The sequence below is a fragment of the Rhea pennata genome, chromosome Z (assembly GCF_028389875.1).
Source record: "Rhea pennata isolate bPtePen1 chromosome Z, bPtePen1.pri, whole genome shotgun sequence".
Lineage (NCBI taxonomy): Eukaryota > Metazoa > Chordata > Aves > Rheiformes > Rheidae > Rhea > Rhea pennata.
In genome coordinates, this window is record NC_084702.1 from 30,253,522 (window position 1) to 30,273,347 (window position 19,826).

The following is a 19,826-nucleotide window of genomic DNA, read 5'->3' on the forward strand; positions in this document are numbered from 1 at the left end:
TTTATGTGGAATAAGTGTTACTCATATATGAAGCAGCTGGTTGATATTTTGTTCTCTGTTCATTGTTTAATGCTTGGCACCTCCTTTATTTATTGTACAGTATGCTTTCCCTTCTGTTTAACTTTTTAAGTTGTAAAAAGTATACAGAAATTTTTAAAAAATTGCCTATCTTGGTCACACATTTTAACTTGAGATTAACTATATGTAAAATACTTAGTTTTTGGCGATTGATAATATAGACCAGTTAATTATATTGCACATTTTAACAACCTATTTTATTAGTATATATCTTATTCCTATTTCAGATATGAATATCTTGAAAGAAGGAGTGATGGATTTTGTTTGAAGTATAACTAATACTGGGTTAATAAGTGTTTAATTTGTTATGTGGCAATATATTTTTTCTTTATGAGAAAACTTCCTATTTCTTTTCTGATATATTTTTCTCAGAATGAGATAAACTATGTGTTTTAAAGGATAGAGAAAGAACACAATGCAGTAAGGCTAGAAATAGGCTGAAGAAGTCAGCAGAGAGGAATGAAGCTAGGAGGACCCTAGATGTTTTATAATCACCTCTAGTATAGATGACTGATTAGAAAAAAAACAGTTAATTGTTCTATATATTTTAATATCTGACAATATAAAAATCTAAGTAGCTTTTGCTATCTCATGTCTCGAATACAAAGATCTTAAAGGAAGCAGTAAATTGTACAAGTATAATTGCCTTCTATCAAGAAAGTGTCCCGTATGTCTGAAAATGCATCTTAGACCTTTCTGATAAATTTTTCCTATAGTTTCTGAACTTACTAAGTTTTGAATTTCAGTCTTCAACTATGGAATACTTTTCTGCCTTTTCTCTTTTGTTATAGAATTCTCTGACTTCTTTGCTGAGCTAAAGTTTTCATATTTGTTTAGCTTCCATTTAGCATCCTTCAGGTTTAAAATTACATGGTAGTTTGTTGTGCAATTTAGTTTGATAGGAAAACTCTTCAATTAAATTCTGACCAGAGCAAACAGACAAGGGAGCACTCCCAAAGCATGTGGATTTTATTTGTGCCTGCTGAATCACAGCTCCAGTTTTTGTTTGATTTAGTGGAATATATTTTAAGTAATCATAGTCAAATGCGTCTTCCGTATGATTTTCTGCTGGATAATATTAAAATGAAGTCCAAAGAATAATTGAGGGTTCTATCTAGAACCATTGGTATAAAACAAGTATAAAGTATAGTTCCTCATCTTTTTCTAATGTGTGTGTTTGTGTTCTTATATGTTTATACATATAAAATAGAAGGAATCTGTATTATTTCAAATTTTTAGGCAGTATTGCTAACAGACAGTAAGAATCTGTGTATTTTCTGAAGAAATTAAAGCAATTCAGTTGAGTCTGAGATAACATAAACTCCAGAGGTAAATTGTTCGGAGGAGGCATGTTCCAACTGGATGCTTTCACTTCCCTGCCTGAAATCTAGTTTGAGCGTTCCTATCGATAAGGCAAGGAGGAATGCAAACACTTTTTCAGTAAATTAAGTGATCAACATACTTCCTCAAACTTACCCGTTCCAAGCATGGGCTTACTTGCTCCTAAGGTGTTTTGATATGCAGGAAGTGATAGACGTTATCTATAAAGACTTACAGCTCTGACAGAAGTCCTCTTACGAGTATAGATGGGGAAAGTTAGGACTTAATCCCATAGGTATTCATCCTGTACCTAAGAGGACAAATATACTGCCTTTAGCTGGAGTGGTTCAGTCTTGTGTGTTAGCTTAGACTTATAATGAAAGTTGCTTTGTGCAAAACCACTGGATTCTGAATTTGTGCATCTTGGACAGAGATACAGAATGGTAACCTCAGTCAGAGAAATGCGGTGTTGGAAATGACGTCCAGGTGCTGCTATCACCTTAAAAGTCCACAGGAAAGCTTACTAGAAGATGCTTGCCAGATTTTCTAGTGTGCTATGTTTTCCTGGTTGCCATGACTGTTGGTTATTTTGCTGTAGGGAATTGCCAGTAATCTGAGTGCAGTTCATTGGCAAGGGATAAAGGAGCAAAAAATTCATCTTTTAGAAGGAGCTGGTCAGTGGCTCTGTAGCCCAGGACTTAAGCTTTTGGTTCTGTCTGGCTACAGATTGCTGCCTGATAACAGAACATAAAGCTGGGGAGTCTAAATGTGCTCACTCTGATAGGAAGTTGTAGCCTTGGGAGGGGAATTTTGGGCTTGCTACTAAAACCTCACAAGGAAGATTTCAACATGTTGCTGATTTTGTTAAATAAAAGGCAAGAAGATGAATGGGGAGGGAATTCAAAATAATCATGGTCCTAGGAAGGGTGCTTATTTGCCTTATGCATATTTTTCCCACTAAAAGGGATGAAGTAACATGCACCATTTAGTTAAGTCATTTGCAAATTTCATAATTGTTGGGGTAGTTTAACTTTGAGTCTGTAATTTCTGTAAGAAATTGGATATAAATGCATTTGGAGTTCATTTGTTGCCAACTGAATGTCCTTTCAGATATATTGCTTCTAGTCATGAAATCTCCATTTCATCTGTGTACCCTCCATTCATATTGCAGTTAGAGAAATTGAAGTGAAATTATGTATTGGTCATAGAGTACTTGAAATATGTTGATTTCAGTTTTTCCACAAACAAGAGGCTATTATCTGCCCTTTAATATTCTGTGTTCCCTATTTAATATCAACATATTTGAACAGAGAAAGGTATCTATGTGATTCCCCCCAACAGTTTTAGAATAGAAACATCCTAGTGGTTGTTAGAATACAAGAACTGACATATCATATAGTGTCTTCAGCAACAGAATAAAAGATCTTCTCAACCCAGATTTGCCTACTTCCTGCTTCAAGTAACCTCCATTCCCAATTCCTTAAGGTTACTTCTCTCAACTTACTTTTCAGTCATTAGGTCCCTGCTGTTCTTTGACTCAGACATGCCACACTCATTAGCAGCACAAAGAAACTTTCTCCTTGATCTGAATTCACAGTCTGTTTCCAGATTTGATCTGGTCAGCAGCAGCCCAGAGTTGCAGTGGTGAGGAAAATTATTGGCTTCAGTCTGGAACATGGTGAGAGTCTTCAGGGAATTTAGTTATGACAGTCTCACAAATCCTTTGTGAACATGTGCAAACTCATTTTTCAAAGCCTTTTTCAGTTTGGCCAAATGTGAATAAAATTCCACAAACAGCAGAGTAACAGTTTCTGTATATAGGGAAATGTTGTTTTTTAGCCTCTGGGTTTCCAGTCCAGAAAAAACAACAAAAGTAGGGATGATGAGTTTATTTAACAATATTAAAAAACTTGGTTTGTTAATAATGTAGCACTGTAGTAGCATATGATCGCTAACTTATATTTTCTTTCTGGCTTCATTGAACTAGTTGCAACAGAGACAAAAAATATATATACACACGCATATATGTATGTTTACCTACAGATATTTTATATATGCACGTATGTGTGTGTGTATGTATAATACATATATACATGTATATACCTATATACATGCACACACATGTATATACATATATACATATATATGTTTTTTTCTTTCTTTTTTTAATGATCTGATTCAGGCCATATCATGAGCCTTGTTTCAAAATGTATGGTCATTAGAACCTCTTAAAGAAAATGCCATTAAAATTTATAAACATCACATTATCCCCTAACTTTGCTCTTGGGCACTTCTGAACCATTTTATCTGAGAAAGAAGAAAAAATAGCCTGAGGATAAAATTTCAGTCCAGATGGTTAAAATTTGGCAAAGTTATATGCAACTGAAAACTCCAACCCATAATTGGATGTGTCAGGCAGACTTGATAATAGGCAAATGTTAAAAGACATGCCAATATGAGGTAAGTGATAATTTAGTATTCTATTCTGTTTTGGGGTGTTAAAATTGAAGCAGTTAAGACCAAAAAAGATTAATCCTAATTTTAAGAAAGTGAGTAGAATGATTTTTATTGCTTTATTCTTAAGTTATTTGGAAAAATGGAGACAGCCTTATTCATGAAGCAGATGTTTAATTTCACAGTACAATATACAGAATGTAAAATACCTCTAGTATCAGAGGTGTCATCAAGTGGACCATAGGGTAGATTATAAAACATTGCAGTCTGATCAGGGATTCTGGTTGGATTAATATATACAAAGTTCTGTATAAAATAGTGTCAGGGATAAAATACTTCAATATTGCTTTTCAGATGCCTCATTCTTGAAATAACTCTAATGATAATCTCTTTTCCATTTTTTCATATTCATTATTTCCATGGAAGTTAGTCTATGCCTCCAGCACAGCTTCCACAAGTGGAAGGAGTCAGTAATTCTCTTCTGACGTACAGAATAACAGTATGGTACTGCAAGTAATAGTATGAACTATTACTATTATATAAACTATGATGGGATTTTGCAGTACATCATCATGTCAGAAATACTCTGTAGTTGGGCAGAACCATTCCTATGCAGCTAGCACAGTTAATGATAGCAATGTAGCCACAGCAGCGCTGAGCTCAGCACTGTGTAATTCACCTTTCTTCATACGCAGATTTTGCAGCCATTGCGATGTAGCCTGGACCTGCATTATTATCTAAAGGAGAAAGATCTACAGTGTTACCAATAGTTTGAGTTTGAGGAGTCAATTCTGATTGCAACTGCTTGCAATTAGAAATCAGCCTTGCACTCATACATTGCTGTGAGAAACATCATTAGGCTATGAAACTTGTTTCCGCAAAGTATTAGTGAAGTTGATGCATTGCTTTATAAAACAGCATATAAATGGAGAGTTCATATTAATAATTTCTCTTTCTAGGCAGTTACTGAGTGGAACAAAGCAAGTAATGAATCATTTTAGAGTTGGGTCTTGCACAGCATGGGGTGCCTTTGAGTAATGTCAAGTGTAACTTATAAAGAGGGCATATCATACAGTTACACGTGAGGATGATGGTAATACTATTTCTCTGGCCTAGCACTTTCCCTCTAAATCCACAAAAAAATTTCTAGCTACTAGGTCTTTGAAGAGGTTTATACCATGTTGGTATGGCTGGCAGCAGCAGCATGAATTTTGTCAGGGAATGAGGAGCAGGTGTTGTCCTTAGATCAGGTATGCACTGAAAGGAAAAAAGCTTGTGGTCATGCAATTAACGACAGCAGGATAACAGAAGCGTATTGGAGAGAACATAAAGGACAACCTTAATTCTAGTGTTTCATAGCTTTTGAGTATGTGAATCTGCAGCTCTTAACAATGCTATTTAATGTAGTTTGTGTGTGTGTATTGTAGATTAAATAAAAATGGGAACGTAAGATTGTGTTAAAATAGCAGGCTTTTCAAGCCCATTTTCTTTCAATGGTTACACTTTTCACTTGAGTGGGTTGGAAAACTGACAAACATAATGTGTGTTGCATAAATAATTGAGCAGTATAACACTATAGCAGATACATAAACTTTCTAACCATTCTGCAATCTGCAATACTTAAAAATCCGGTGCTGGATCTGTAGACACAGAGATATTGTTTGATAAACATACTAACTGTAGTGCTTTGTTCATTTTTCAGGATTTTCTTTACATGCTCTTGGAAGACATCCCTGAACAAAAAGAGTAAGTGAGAAGCAGGCTTGAAAAGCTAAAGAAGAAAGTAGAAATCAGATCTAAATATCAGTTGTGCTAGCCAGAAATAACAGTTGAAATGCTCATTTAGTGTTGTTCTGAGTATTGTTTTTAAATGTATGTGTACCTGTGTATCTGTGTATCTCACTTTTTCTCTGAATTCACACATGTGAAGCTTGCTGTGATGCTGCTATCCTGTGCTGCCTGCCAGCAGCTCCTTTAACTTGCATGTTAATAGGGCAGCAGTGAGGTCCTATGTTTGCTATGTGATCTGAAGTGCCAGGCCCAGCTGCTCAGCTTCATCAGTGATCCTCCTGCCAGCTGCCGCTGGCACATGGCACCCCGGAGCAGGGAGGCCAGACTGCTGCCCGGCATCTGGGAAAGCACAGAAGATGCTTTCTCACAAGCAGGAGCCCCTTACTGGCCCCTTCCTGTCGCATAGTTTGTCAGATGGGGGAAAGATGGAAATCCCTAATGGAAATTGAGTGTTAAGTGCCTCACATGCTCTTCAAAATCCTCCTGCGTGTGACTGGCCGAAGATGACGCAGCTAGTCTGGAACAGAACTTTAAATCCACTGCTACTTATTCATTGGCTTGCTCTGGGCTACTACAGACTACAAATACAGGTTCTCTTGGTAGTGGAGCTTGGCAGATAATATCTTCAAATAGTTCATTCACTTGAAAATGCAGTTTGGGGGAGCAGGAGTCCAGAACTCTTCATAAATTTGGGTGAATAGTTTTTGCTGAAGAAAAGGGAAGAGGAAATTCATAAAAGTCAAATATATTGAGTTTTTTAGTGAAACACTTTTATTGTTCATTTCAAAATTCTTTCATTTGATTTTTTTCCTTTCAAAGTTACGTTTCTATTTAAAGGCATTGAAATGTCATAGGGAGGAAAAAAAGATTAAAAAAGACTACAAATATTTTCTTTTCTTGAAAGAACTTCTTTCATTTTCAGTTGTTTCAGGAAAAAAGATTCTTTCTAAATAGTCCTTTCAAACAGCAAATAAGAAAATCTTTTACTTGTAGCAGTTGCCCTGTGAAGATGGAAGAGGTAATATCCTCTTTTTTCCTCACCATATTTGCATAACCCGTGACTAGCAACATTAGTTGAGCGAAGGAAATAAAGGATGTGTTCTCTGCCACCTGTTTGCTACACAAACGCACGCGCGCGTGTGCGCACACGCACACACATGCACACAAACACACACAAAAGCAAAGTTTGTCATCCTGACAGTTTAAGAGATTTCTGCATATGTTGAGGTAACTTAATTCATGCCTCCCACCAAAATGTGTGCATAGGGACTGTAAAATATGGGTAATTTGTAGTTGGTGGACTTTTTAGGTTTTACTCTGCTTACACTCCACAGTGATAAAAATAGAATTTTTAGCCATGGTTTAGTAATCAGATGTAGTGGGCATAATAGTAACACTATCTTCCAGGAGATAGAAGAACAAGACAGAAGAGATATTTTAAATATACTACTGTTTCTTCAAGGTATAGATTTTCTTTAGAATGATGGCTGCAAAACTTGTGGCAAGGAAAGAGTGGCAGGGAGGCTAGTTGTCATTGAGATAATGTGTTTTGTGGCATCATGAGTTTAGTTTGGGTGGTGTTACTTTTTTCAACAGTATATCTTGGGGTGCTACTTCGTTTACATTATGTGATATAGGTTTCCAGTGCAAAAATGATCGGGAAAAAGAAATGGAGTATATGAGGAAGTGAGTTATTTATTGACATGAGTATATGTAGATTTATTAATTCCTTTATTAATCCTTTCTTAGTTTGTTTCTCCAAAGCCTAAACTAGTACAAAGCTTTATTTGAATAAAGCATCTGGTTTTCAGCCTAGGTACATGCCAAAATATTTAAACCTTTAGTGAGACCACTGCGAAGGAAGTATGGCTCCATTTGGTTTGCATCAAATGTATGGACAAAATTTCAGATCTATGGTAATTTATATTACAACCAGACATACAGCATATCTGAACTTACCCACTGCCAAAATTACCTTGGGTGAGGATATCAACAGGAATGTTAAGAGTAATAGAACTTCTGGACATACTTTTGGACAGACTTTTATTTTTTCTCTGCCACAAAGATGCTTTTTGACTCTTCAGTGCACTGTTTTTAATATTTGTATGTTATTTGTATAATATTAAGAAAAGGTCATTACTTGAAAAATATAAGCAATCCAACATCCTAATGTTTGTAGTAGACTGGCCTGAATAATAATAAAAAAAACCCCAGTAGTATGGAATCAAACCAAATTCTATTCTCATCTGTGGTAATAGAGACAAGCTAGTATAGCTAAAGAGTAGAATTTGGCTCATGGAGGGTTTTTGCAGTGAGAGCAGGATTGACTTTGGCAGAAAGCAATCATACAACAGTGTGGAAATCATCTCTAATCATTACCTTGGAGTGAAGCTACATGAATTTTCTGCTGTTGGATACAGCAGGCGATATCTTAAAGATTTTCATTCTTCCAAGACTTAAGGCCTTTGGTTTCTAATTACTGGAGATTTTTTTTAAGACATTCCCAGTGACGAGGAGTTCAGAGATACAGGCATAACCTCATAAGTAGCAGACACTGATTTTTGCTGGATTTTGTACCCAGAGGAGGAGGATTATATGCCGAGTTTATGGGATTACTTTACTTCCTGCTCTGACTTAATGTCACTGGTAACTTAGCTATACAACTCCATTCTCCAAGACAGGATCCTTCTGTTTCTGGACCGTGGCTGAATAACTGCATGGGACAGGCCTAGCACCCTCTTTTTGTCCTTTAGAATCTCCTAATTTGCATTTAAGACAGATTTCATCTGTTTATGAAAGGCTAATGGCAAGAAAGACAAACAAATGTCTACGTTGTTAATCATGCTCCTCTGTTTTTAAAGCCTTCCTACTGTAAAATGCACTGGCTACAGCCCTGCATTCTTGTGGCCATTCTGTAAGAAATCTACCCTACTTCCCACCTGTGACTGAGGCATCTTATTTCCTAATTTGAGAATTGATTACAGTTTATCTAAAAACTAAACCAAACAACAACAAAAACTCTTCTGTCTGTATATCATAGTGCACTAAATTTGATCAAAGCTCCCAGTGGTTCTGTTCCCCCCAAGGCTTTCAGTTCTTGCTGTAAATTGATCCTTTCCACATCTGCCCAGCATGTGAGCCATGCAAAGACTCAGTGTTTTTAAGGCCCTGTAACAGAGCGTGAGTTTCACCATCCTCAGATAAATCAGAGTTGCAGCTGCTTGCACTCTTTATGACTGCAAATCTTTTTGAGCAGTTCAGTTCTGCTCTTTGGGTTCTTCTGTTGGTATTTTTTATTTAACTTGATTCAATAAAATAAATAAGAGGACTAATAAAGCTATGGTTTAAATAATGTAAGATAGACAAAGGAAGGCTTGTGTTATGGCTCTGACATTTGTACTGTAAATAACTTGGGCTTACTAAATACGTTCCTTGGATGTCTTTAAAAATTGCCAAATGCTAAATAATCTTAAAATAATGCTGTAATTTCAATCTACTCAGCTGCACAGGTATATGTGTCTTTTCCTTTCACACTTCCTTTCTTAGTTACTCACGTGGAATGCTACTTGTCACAAAGGTAATGATTTTCAGAGACAAATAGCTGGTAGGCATCCAGCTCCCAAAGTAAATCATTGTGAAAGATTTTTTCCATTTTTTTTGATCAATTTTTTGTCTTGTAAGCCAAAACATATATGCTGGATAAAATTAAAAAAGACATCAATGGTGAATTAAAAAAAGAAAAAAAGAAAAAGAAATCTGTAGGAAGCTATGGGCAGTTGATAAAATGACTAATCTCATGACTCTTAGATTTGGTCCTAACTGCACCTTATTATTTAGCTGGGATGGCACACTTCAAAAAATGATTGGTGTCAATTTATATACCAGATGAAGAAAATATTGTCAATGAAGTATTTTCAATTGGATATGGCAGATGTGCATCAAGCTTCTAGAATGCGTTGGAGCCCAATGCAATGAAAGCCTGCTATATAGAGATCTTTTATAATACTAGATTTGAAATTATCATTAATATTAGTATGATACAGAACTTGCTTTCAGAGGCCTTGAATATAGCCCTGTGCAGTATATATGCATGTTAGGAGATCATTCTTAGGCTGACCAGCTTGTAGTCTAAACAAATAGACAAGGAAGGAGATAATAGATGTACTTGCATTCTGATTTTACAGCAGGGAAACTGTGGTACAATTAAAAAGCTTCCCAATATTGCAATGACTCTGTTATAGTGCCGATCAATTGAACCCAGATTACCATGACCCCATACAATACCCTAACCGAAAAGCCAGTCAGGAAATCAAATGCACATTAGATTTAAGTCGTTACAGCTGCTTAATTGCAACATAAGCAGGCAGTAAGTACCCTTTCTGAACATGGATGCTTTGCTGAACTGCAGCCTCTATATCAGGCTCTGTGTCCTTTCTCTAGGACATTTGTTTTACAACATCAGTCTGTTCGTGATCTAATCTTTGGGCTTGATCCAAAGCCCAACAAGTCAATGGAAACCTTAAAGGACTTCACAGTTCTTCAATGAAGACCCTCAGTCATGTTCAGATTAGGTTTCTGCAACAGTCTGCATATTACTAATGTATTTGGGAAAAAAATAGTGAATGCCTGAAGCAGGGTAAAAAGAGTTGCTGTTTTGGATAGGTTCTAAGAAGAATGTCCCAAGTTAAAAAAGTGTAAAAGAAAGAAAGTACAAACAAAGCAAACTATGTAGTCATAAGACAAGGGTTTAGCTGAAGCTAAGAGCACTGTAGACAGAGATGGCAGCCTTGCAGTCTTTGCCCTTGAGAAAAGTGTCAAAGTTTCAGGAGAGTTTCAACAACTTAGGGATGGTGTTTTTGCCTAGATTAGTGTGCTGTCAGAGCAGTGCAATCCCCTTTAGTATTATAAGCGCATTTCACAGGCAATGTTTTGAAATGAGTTGGTGCTGCCTCTAAAAGCCACAGAAGGTAGATCAACTAAAGGCACTATAAAGCAAGTGTAGTTTTATTATTTTTCATAACTTTTTCTGAGAAAATCTTGCCCTTTAGGTTTAGCTTAGATTCTGAAAAAAAACGTGGAAAAACTGGTGTTACGAAGCTGTGTTTCTTATCCCTAGGTAAAAACAAATTAAATACATGAATAAGGATATTTTCCATAGATGCTAGCTCTGGTTCAGGTTTTGACTCATGCAATAATAAATAAGAAACTGATTGTTGTTTTGTTGTTGCCTGAGACAGACAGTAGATCAGGAGGTAAACAATCTAGCTTTGGCTATATAAAATTCGGGAGTCTAGTTTAAGCTAGTCTTGTATATGCCCTCTGTTGTAACAGAACAGAAATAAAATCTCAAGAAAAAATGTTATGTTATCCCAGTATAAGTGAATTGACTGGCTTTTTGGAGATGCTTCTCTTTCTCTCTGCTATCTGTGGAAGGGCTTCAGCTAGCTGACTTAGACTAGACACCAATTTGTAAAAGAGTGTAGTAAGGTAAAGGTAATTATACTAAAGGACCCAGCACTCAAATGCTCTAAATTTAACAAACTTGCACAAATAAAAAAAGTATTACTAAAAGCTAACCAATTCTACATGTAAATAATTCACTGGAATGTAGAACAATACTCTGTTATAAACATGATGTTGATGTTTGGTTATTTGTAGAAAAGGAATTTGCTTAGTGATCACATGTGAAAAATGGTAGTTTCCAGAAAATTTGGAATCCTGGCTGTGTAGAAAGTCTTCTGCTTGCTGCTGTGATTATTTGAACCACAGGATCTGAGGGACGTTTTTTCCCTGTGGCAGACTAGTGTCTCCTGATGTTAGAGATACTTTGACATACAGATTTAGTGAATGGGAAGAATCATTTGTCTCTGTGGGAATTGTTCTCCCTTCTGGGATTCTTTAAGGCACCTCTGCCTGGCTGATGTGTCATCTCTTACTTGTGAAGATACTGTTGAAGAAACGTTAGGGCCTAAGTTGCATGAACTATCAAAAGATTTTAACAGTAATGAATACACTAGTGCTGCTTCTGCATAGTTTCCTTGGCCTGCAGCATCATATATGACTGATCAAAAATTGAATAAAATTACTAAAAGAATAGGCAGTGAAAGCATGTATAAATGGCTTTTTTGTCATGGCATCTGAATCTTTTTTTAATCTGTAACTTCTGACAGTTTTCAGTATGACGCCATATCCTATGTGTACAAGACTATCTAAGCTGAATGACGTAGCTAGACCTTGCAAGGAAAGACTTTTTTATGTCTAAATGAGTTGATGACTGATTTCTGGCATTGGGCCAAAATTCTTGTGTATTTTGGATGAGCTTATTAAGACCAGATTGCATAGTTTTTGCAGACAGCATTCAACAGTTACTCCATCAGTAGCCATCTGATTTTCTATTTTGACAGATTCTCCCACTCCTAATTCGCAGTGCAGAGTTTTATTCGTTTGGGTAGACTCACTCATTTTAATGAGATTTCTTTCAGAATGCTGCTGAGTGCAAGTAGGGATGGCAGATCTCACAATACAAGGGTACATTTGTTTTGTTTTCTGTGTTAAAAAAGGGAGTGGAGGATGCAACTGTTAATTTGGCTCAAAGGTTCTGATGTCATACTGGGAAGAAATTGAGAGTAAATTTTTCCATCTTGAATGCAACAAGCATAAAAAAATCTAACCCAGGATATAATCTATGTCTAGAAAGATACCACTGTTATATATATGAACATCAATAATTTTAAATCTCTGGCCATTCTAAAAGAAACTAGACAAATTTAAAAAATTCATTACAATCAGTAAACACACAGAAAACTTTATCTAGGACTGTGTTCTGGGGTCACCCACTAACTTGCTTGACAGCTTTTGAGTCTCTGAGCCTTAGTTTTCCCATTTGCATGTCAGGAATAACAGTGATTGATCTGTCTCCCATGGGCACAGTGAAAATTAGTATTTATAGGTGTTTTAAAATTGTTCAGTAAAAATGACCGATGGATTCATTACAAATCCTTCTTAGTCATTGATACACTTCAGAAATAAATCTTTAGAGTCAGAATTTAGCACACAGCTTTGTTAGGATTTTAAAAAATGTTGTGTCATATAATTCAAAAAGAAAAATCCAAATAAAGGTTGTGTTGAGTTGTTTGCTTCCCCCTCCAGAATTTCAGAACAACTGTTATTTTCACAAGTAATTTTTTGGTCATATGTCAGTGCTGCACACGTGAAGTTAGCTGCAAATACTAGTACTAAGGAATCTCACCAAAGCATTGCCACACTCTTGAAATAAATATTCTGTGCAGCAGAATAGATTACATTCATTCGAGGCTTACTCAAGTATTGTTTATCAGTATTGACAGTGTGATAAAGAAATGAAGATAAAAGAATAAGGGGATGTTTCTCTGGGAAATTGGGTCCCGTGCAAGTTGAGAAGCCTCTTCAATGTCAGTCAAAGTTGAAGCAAATTCAAAAAAAGTTGCTTACAATAGAAAATGGGAAATACAATTTCTGAATTTGCAAATACCTATGCATATGCTTATTTCAATCTCATTCAGCTTGATCTTGACAAACTATTTCCTTTCTTAGCAGCTGGGGCTCCAGACTGTTCTCTGAATTCACTATAAATGTTACCAGGAAAGAAAGAAAGTGCAAAAAAAGCTGAAACTGAAATATAGTAGATATTTGGTAACTTTGAGGATTAAGGTCCAGTAGTGCCTTTTAAAATCCATAAATCTAAAGTAGATAATGTTTCATTTCACTTTCTTTGATATTTTGTCTTTGCATTGGTTCCTTAATATCAATACACTTGCACTGGTTCCTTAATAAATTTCTGGTTTTGAATGTCTCTGGCTAAATTTACTTCCTCTGTCAATTTTTTTACTTAAGGGAAACAGAAGTCCACTCAGAAGTAGCACACCTGCTCATATTTTAAGTGTTTTATAAATGCATTTAGCATCTTGCATTTTGTCAACCCTCATAAGCACTAAATTTATCTTTTGAGTTTTAAACACACAAAAACTAATCTGAATTTAATTTGCTTGTGTTACCTCTGATCGTATTATTCTTTTAAAAAAATCAAGGTAGTACTACTGCAGTACAAACTACTATTTGAATTCAGGGTTTTGCTCAGCTTTTACAGGGTTTATTTTAATATAAAATAAATTATTTTATTTGTGTTCTTTAAAACCCATTTTATTTTTTTAAAGGTCTGGCTTAACTATTGAAAGTATCTTCCAGAACTGGCTTGACACTTCCGGAATACCAAAGGTAAACATGAAATATCTGTTCTCTGGTTTTTCTAGAGACTTGCATTTCACATTACATTACATGTTATTTAATCATTAAGTTATAACATATACTGTTTTAGATGAATTAATTTTGATGATGACTGCTTTCCATGTCTTTATACAGTGTTCATATAGGGTTAATTTTTATCACTTGTAGATTTTTGCTTCTACTGTCATTTCAAAGAATTTGCTGAAGGGCAGATCTTACAAATCTTATTTTATTGCTTAATATTCTAGTCACTGGATGTAGGCTATGTAATATAGGGGTGGACTCTAATAAATGTAAGGAGTGTTGTTCACAGATGTCAGTATGTGAGTTACTGACAACCATACTGATAACAATAACTTCACTAAATATTATTTTTCCTTTAGTATATTGTGAATATTGTGACTTGCTCATGAATCTGCTTTCTGGATAATGGGCAATTCATTGGTGATCCACCTCTGTTGTAGTTGAGACTGAGCATTATTTTCTGTTTTTAAATGTTTTAAATTCTATGAACTTAAATGCTTAATTTTCTGTGCTATGCAAAGACTGATTATTGGTTTGGCCCAAGATGGGGATCAGCTGAAGAAAGATCTTCCTGGATAAAATTTTCTAAAAACAGCTTTTTACAAAGTCTGTTTTTATTATAAACTTGGAGCTCAATGTATAACTGATTTTCCCAAGTTCACATCAGTTGCTTGGGATTTATCTTACCTAGCACATCGCATTTGTTTCCACTTTCTGTTAGCAATATTTTAAAAACTTTTAAGAGGCTATAGCTTCTAGTTTCTGGAGGCAAAATTAAAGTGCACATATGCAGCAGGATTGGGGCTGTGTGGAGTCCACACATTTGCAGATGAAATTGTCAAAATAGCTGGAGAGGTCAAAATGATAAGGAGTGGTCACTGAACCTGAGCCATACCCAAGCACTGTTCTTGAGCTCTGCCACTGGCCACTTAAAGAAGGTGTGCTGTATGTGTCCATTTTGCCCCTGTATTCTACAGGGGCTTCTTTTGGAAACTTTGTCCCGAGATCAAAATGTTCGAGGAATAATACTTGAAGAGGCTAGATTTGTTTTGTTTTGTTTTGTTTTTCTGAAAAAATTCTAAAAGGAAAATTAACATTAATTAGAACAGGGAAAAAAAGTACGTATCATCATTTATCATAATATTCCATCATTTCTTTAAGTAAGGCGTATCATTAAGCAAGGCAACAAGCAGGATTGCAACCCTGGACTTCGGGAGGGTGGAGTTCGGGCTCTTCAGAGTCCTGATTGGTGGAGTCTCATGGGTTAAGGCCCTAGAAGGAAGCGGAGTCCAGGAGAGCTGGCTAATATTCAAACATCACTTCCTCCAAGCTCAAGAGTGGTGCATCCCAAGGAGGAAGAAGTGCAGCAAAAGGGGCAGGAGAGCTGCATGGGTGAGCAAGGAGCTCTTGGCCAAATTCAGAAAGAAGAAGAAAAGACACAGAATGTGGAAGAGGGGACAAGCTACTTGGGAGAATTATAGGAATGCAGTCAGAGTGTGTAGAGATGCGTCAAGGAAGGCTGAGGCCCAGCTGGAATCGAGTCTGGCAAGGGATGTTAAGGACAACAGGAAGGGCTTCTTCAAATATATCGGCAGGAAGAGGAGGACTAGGGAAAATGTGGGCCTGCTACTGAATGGGGCGGGGGCCCTGGTGACAAGGGATATGGAGAAGGCAGAATTACTGAAGGCTTCAGTCTTCACTGCTAAGGGCAGCCCTCAAGAATCCCAGAGCCTGGAGACAAGGGAGAAAGTCTAGAGAAAGGAAGACTTTGCTTTGGTTGAGGAGGAGAGGATTAGAGACCTTCTGGGCAGGCTAGACATCCATAAATTCATGGGCCCGGATGGGATGCATCCACGGGTCCTGAGGGAGCTGGCGGATGTTGTTGCCAGGCCACTCTCCATCATCTTTGAAAAGTCTTGGAGAACTGGAGAGGTGCCTGAGGACTGGAAGAAAGCCAATGTCACTCCAGTCTTCAAAAAGGGCAAGAAGGAGGACCCAGGCAACTCCAGGCCAGTCAGCCTCACCTCCATCCCTGGAAAGGTGATGGAACGACTCATCATGGATGCCATCTCCAGGCATATGGAGGAGAAGAAGGCGATGAGGAGTAGTCAGCATGGATTCACCAAGGCGAAATCCTGCTTAACCAACCTGATAGCCTTCTCTGATGGCCTGACTGGCTGGGTAGATGAGGGGAGAGCAGTGGACGTTGTGTACCTTGACTTCAGCAAGGCTTCTGACACTGTCTCTTCCTCCTAGAGAAGCTCTGGAAGTGTAGGTTAGATGAGTGGACAGTGAGGTGGATTGAGAACTGGCTGAAAGGCAGAGCTCAGAGGGTCGTCATCAGTGGTGCGGAGTCTAGTTGGAGGCCTGTGGCTAGTGGAGTCCCCCAGGGCTCAGTACTGGCTCCCATCCTCTTCAACTTATTCATCAATGACCTGGATGAGGGGACAGAGTGCCTCCTCAGTGAGTTTGCTGATGATCCCAAGCTGGGAGGAGTGGCTGACACACCAGAGGGCTGTGCAGCCATTCAGAGAGACCTGGACAGGCTGGAGAGCTGGGCGGAGAGGAACCGCTGGGGTAAAGCTGGGCGCTGACCTTCTGGAGAGCAGGTCTGCAGAGAAGGACCTGGGAGTGCTGGTGGATGACAAGTTGACCATGAGTCAGCAATGTGCCCTTGTGGCCAGGAAGGCCAATGGTATCCTGGGGTGAATCAGGAAGACTGTTGCCAGTGGGTGGAGGGAAGTGATCCTGCCCCTCTACTCAGCCCTGGGGAGGCCTCATGTCAAGTCCTGTGTCCAGCTGTGGGCTCTGCAGTCCAATGGAGACATGGAGCTACTGGAGAGAGTCCAGCGTAGGGCTACAAGAATGATCAGAGGGCTGGAGCATCTGCCCTATGAGCATCTGCTGGGCCTGTTTAGCCTGGGGAAGAGAAGACTGAGGGGGGGATCTTATCAATGTGTACCTGAAGGGAGGGTGTCAAGGGGACAGGGACAAACTCTCTTCAGTTGTCCTGTGTGACAGGACAAGAGGCAACAGGCAGAAACTGAAGCACAGGCAGTTCCACCTGAATGTGAGGGGGAATTTCTTCACTGTGTGAGTGATGGAGCAGTGGAACAGGTTGCCCAGAGAGGTTGTGGAGTGTCCTTCTCTGGAGATCTTCAAGGCCTGCCTGGAGGCAACCCTGTCTAACATGCTGTAGGTGACGCTGCTGAGCAGGGGGGTTGGACTAGATGATCTCCAGAGGTCCCTTCCAACCTTACTGATTCTATGATTCTTGAAGAAAGGCATTCATTTTTAATATTATGTCATGATCAAGGATAATTTTTAATATTATATGTTGATCAAGCTTTTTTTCCTGACAGAAAATTCCATATATTGTAAAACAGCTGCTCTGAGTAGAGGTGAGAAACTAATGTTAGTTGTAAGATGCTGAACTGTCACTTGAAAAGCAAATGATCTTCTGGCATCTTACTTACAGCTCTCTCTTTGTTGATGTGGATGTGTTATGTAGAGTAAAAAGCTGAAAATAGTTTTGATTAATATGAATACTGAACTCTCTCTGTTTACACGAGTATGTACCTTAAACTGTCCAGCATAACTAGCAAGTTATCCCCTACGAGTATCTATGTATCTGCTGGGTGTACAAGCAAAACAAGCAGTAAAAATATTTCTACATCCAGCATGCTTGTAAATCACTGTAAATTTTCTTTAAGGACCAAAAAGATTTCCCTGAGAGTTTGGCTGTTCTGTAAAAATAGTGTCAACTGGAATGGTACTGATTTATAATTCTACTTCCTTTGAGAATCAGCATGCTGACGTCTTCCTTCTGTCTCTCTCCTCCATCAATAACCTTTTTGATGATATACTCTTGTTGCCTTCAGCACTTCTCATGCTCTTGCGGGAACTGGTCTGCACTTTACTGAAAGAAACGGAGTTGTCATTCAGTGAATAGGAAACCTTATTCACTTAGTGCTTGACTAAATCATTGTGGTGGGGGAGGGAGGAAGTCCTTATTCCTGAAATCAAGACTGTAGAGGTTCTTGGTAACTCTCAAGGCATTAGTTTCTTGTATAATCTAAATATGGCTGTATTTACTGACTGTAGAACTATAGTCTAAATCTTCTAATGTGCTGTACAGGAACTGATACAGATACCCACTTAGTGTTTAGATTGCTTTTTTTCAGCTAGCTGATACCTTGGCTAATATGATGGATCAGGGCTGACAAAGGCATATAAACCACTTGGTTACATTTATATGAACTACCTGCATCATAACTGGCAGCCCAGGAATACCACAAAATTAATTTATCCTCTTTCACATGAATTGGGAGATGAATAGACTAGGATGGGAGTGGAGGAAGGCTCCTCTCTGCCCCTTTGGATTAGGTGAGAGGACTGAGCTAGGCAGGTGGTGTGAACTCTATATGGGATGGAGTTGACAGTTGCAGTTGACTCCCTTTCTTAAGCAGTGGAGCAGCTGAGAAGCAGTGGTGAATCTCAGTTTCCAGGGTGTCCCAAAGACAGAGCAACAGCAACCTTTGCCCTACCCTCGACTTGGCAACTTTTTGCTCGTTGGCCTTATTTTGCCAACAGCAGTATAGAACCTTGTAGCATGGGAGTTACAGATGCTCTTAATCCTACAGTGTGTGCTCTTAGGGGGTTTGATATTTTTCAGGACAAAATGTATTTATTTGTTAGTGTTTCAGGAGGTAGCTACAAGAGAGAATTTAATTAAGAACACTCACATTTTTAAAACATAAATTTATAAATAGTATCTAAGTCTCATTGCATTTGGAGATGAAACTTTCTTACTGAAGGGAGTATCCAGTGTAGTGGGATAGGGAAATACATATCGAGCTGTCCATTTTGAAAATCAGGTCAAGACATAGTTTTTTTATATCTCTACCATATGTGAGTGTTTGTTTTATAGTGGTTCTGGTTGTTACCATGGCATTTTTCATTTTTATGTTTTGGTGGTTTCTGCTCATAAAATTCATGTGAGTCACTGAATATAGAGAAAATGCACTACTCCTAGCTTATTTACAGTATTATCTACAAAAGTGTTTTTAAGCATTTTCTTCTGTGGTTATATACATATCTATCAGCTGTTGACATCTGGTACTCTGTAAAATTTGATAACAAATGGTCAATGTAAAAAGAGAGTTGGTAGCCCACCCCACCAGTTCATTATCTTCATGCCAATGTCTAGCTTAAGACATTGGCTCGGTCCTTGTGCAAATGATGGATGAGGGTAACTACTTTTCACTCCGCCAGGCTGCTGAAGCAGCAATACTTAATATCTTAATTCCAAGGAGGAATTAGCATTTTGTACTCCTTACAGTCATCTGTCATGGTATCTGTGTAATGGAAGATCCTTTATCCTTACCAGTGGCCTGTTCCATTTCCTGTCCCAAATCTCCACACTGTGCAGGGAACCATAAAAATATATATATATTTTTATCTAGAAAACTTATTTGTTGATCTCTATTAGCATTAAACTCTTGGAAAGGGCATTTTCTCTTTTTCTAATCATTAGGCCAATTTCCAAGCTCACATATACCCAGTACCAATCAAAAGTATCTCCAGTAAAGTTAGCAGAGTCATACTGGTAAATAAACCAGAATTTGGCCTACTGCCTTGAAAATAAAATCGACTTGCCAAGGAACAGTTCCAAATTCTGCATTTTTAAAATTATTAAAGGTTAATCTTATAAAAGAGGGTGTGTTTTAATGACTGACCAATCCTTTCCTACGCAGAGAATGCCACCCATGCCACAGCACATTGGTTTCTCTTCTGGTTTGCCCTGCAATAAGGTTTTCTCACACATAAAACAATAAGCAACATATGAGATAAAAAGCAAACATTTCTGAAATACAAGCTTTTAGAAGATTTTTTTT

The 19,826-nt window shown here is 37.8% G+C and overlaps 1 protein-coding gene across 17 annotated transcripts in view; it reads left to right on the plus strand.

The window, feature by feature from the left end:
• Window positions 1-19,826, plus strand: part of AOPEP (aminopeptidase O (putative)) — a 212,536-nt gene that overhangs the window by 91,441 nt on the left and 101,269 nt on the right. For all 17 annotated transcript variants that reach the window (XR_009961246.1, XR_009961247.1, XR_009961245.1 and 14 more), the window contains 2 exons: window positions 5,555-5,598; window positions 13,836-13,896. Coding sequence is in view for 9 of the 17 variants with exons in the window: in XM_062600334.1 (XP_062456318.1) it covers window positions 5,555-5,598; window positions 13,836-13,896 (105 nt within the window). In the remaining 8 variants the exon portion in view is untranslated. The remainder of the gene's footprint in view (window positions 1-5,554; window positions 5,599-13,835; window positions 13,897-19,826) is intronic.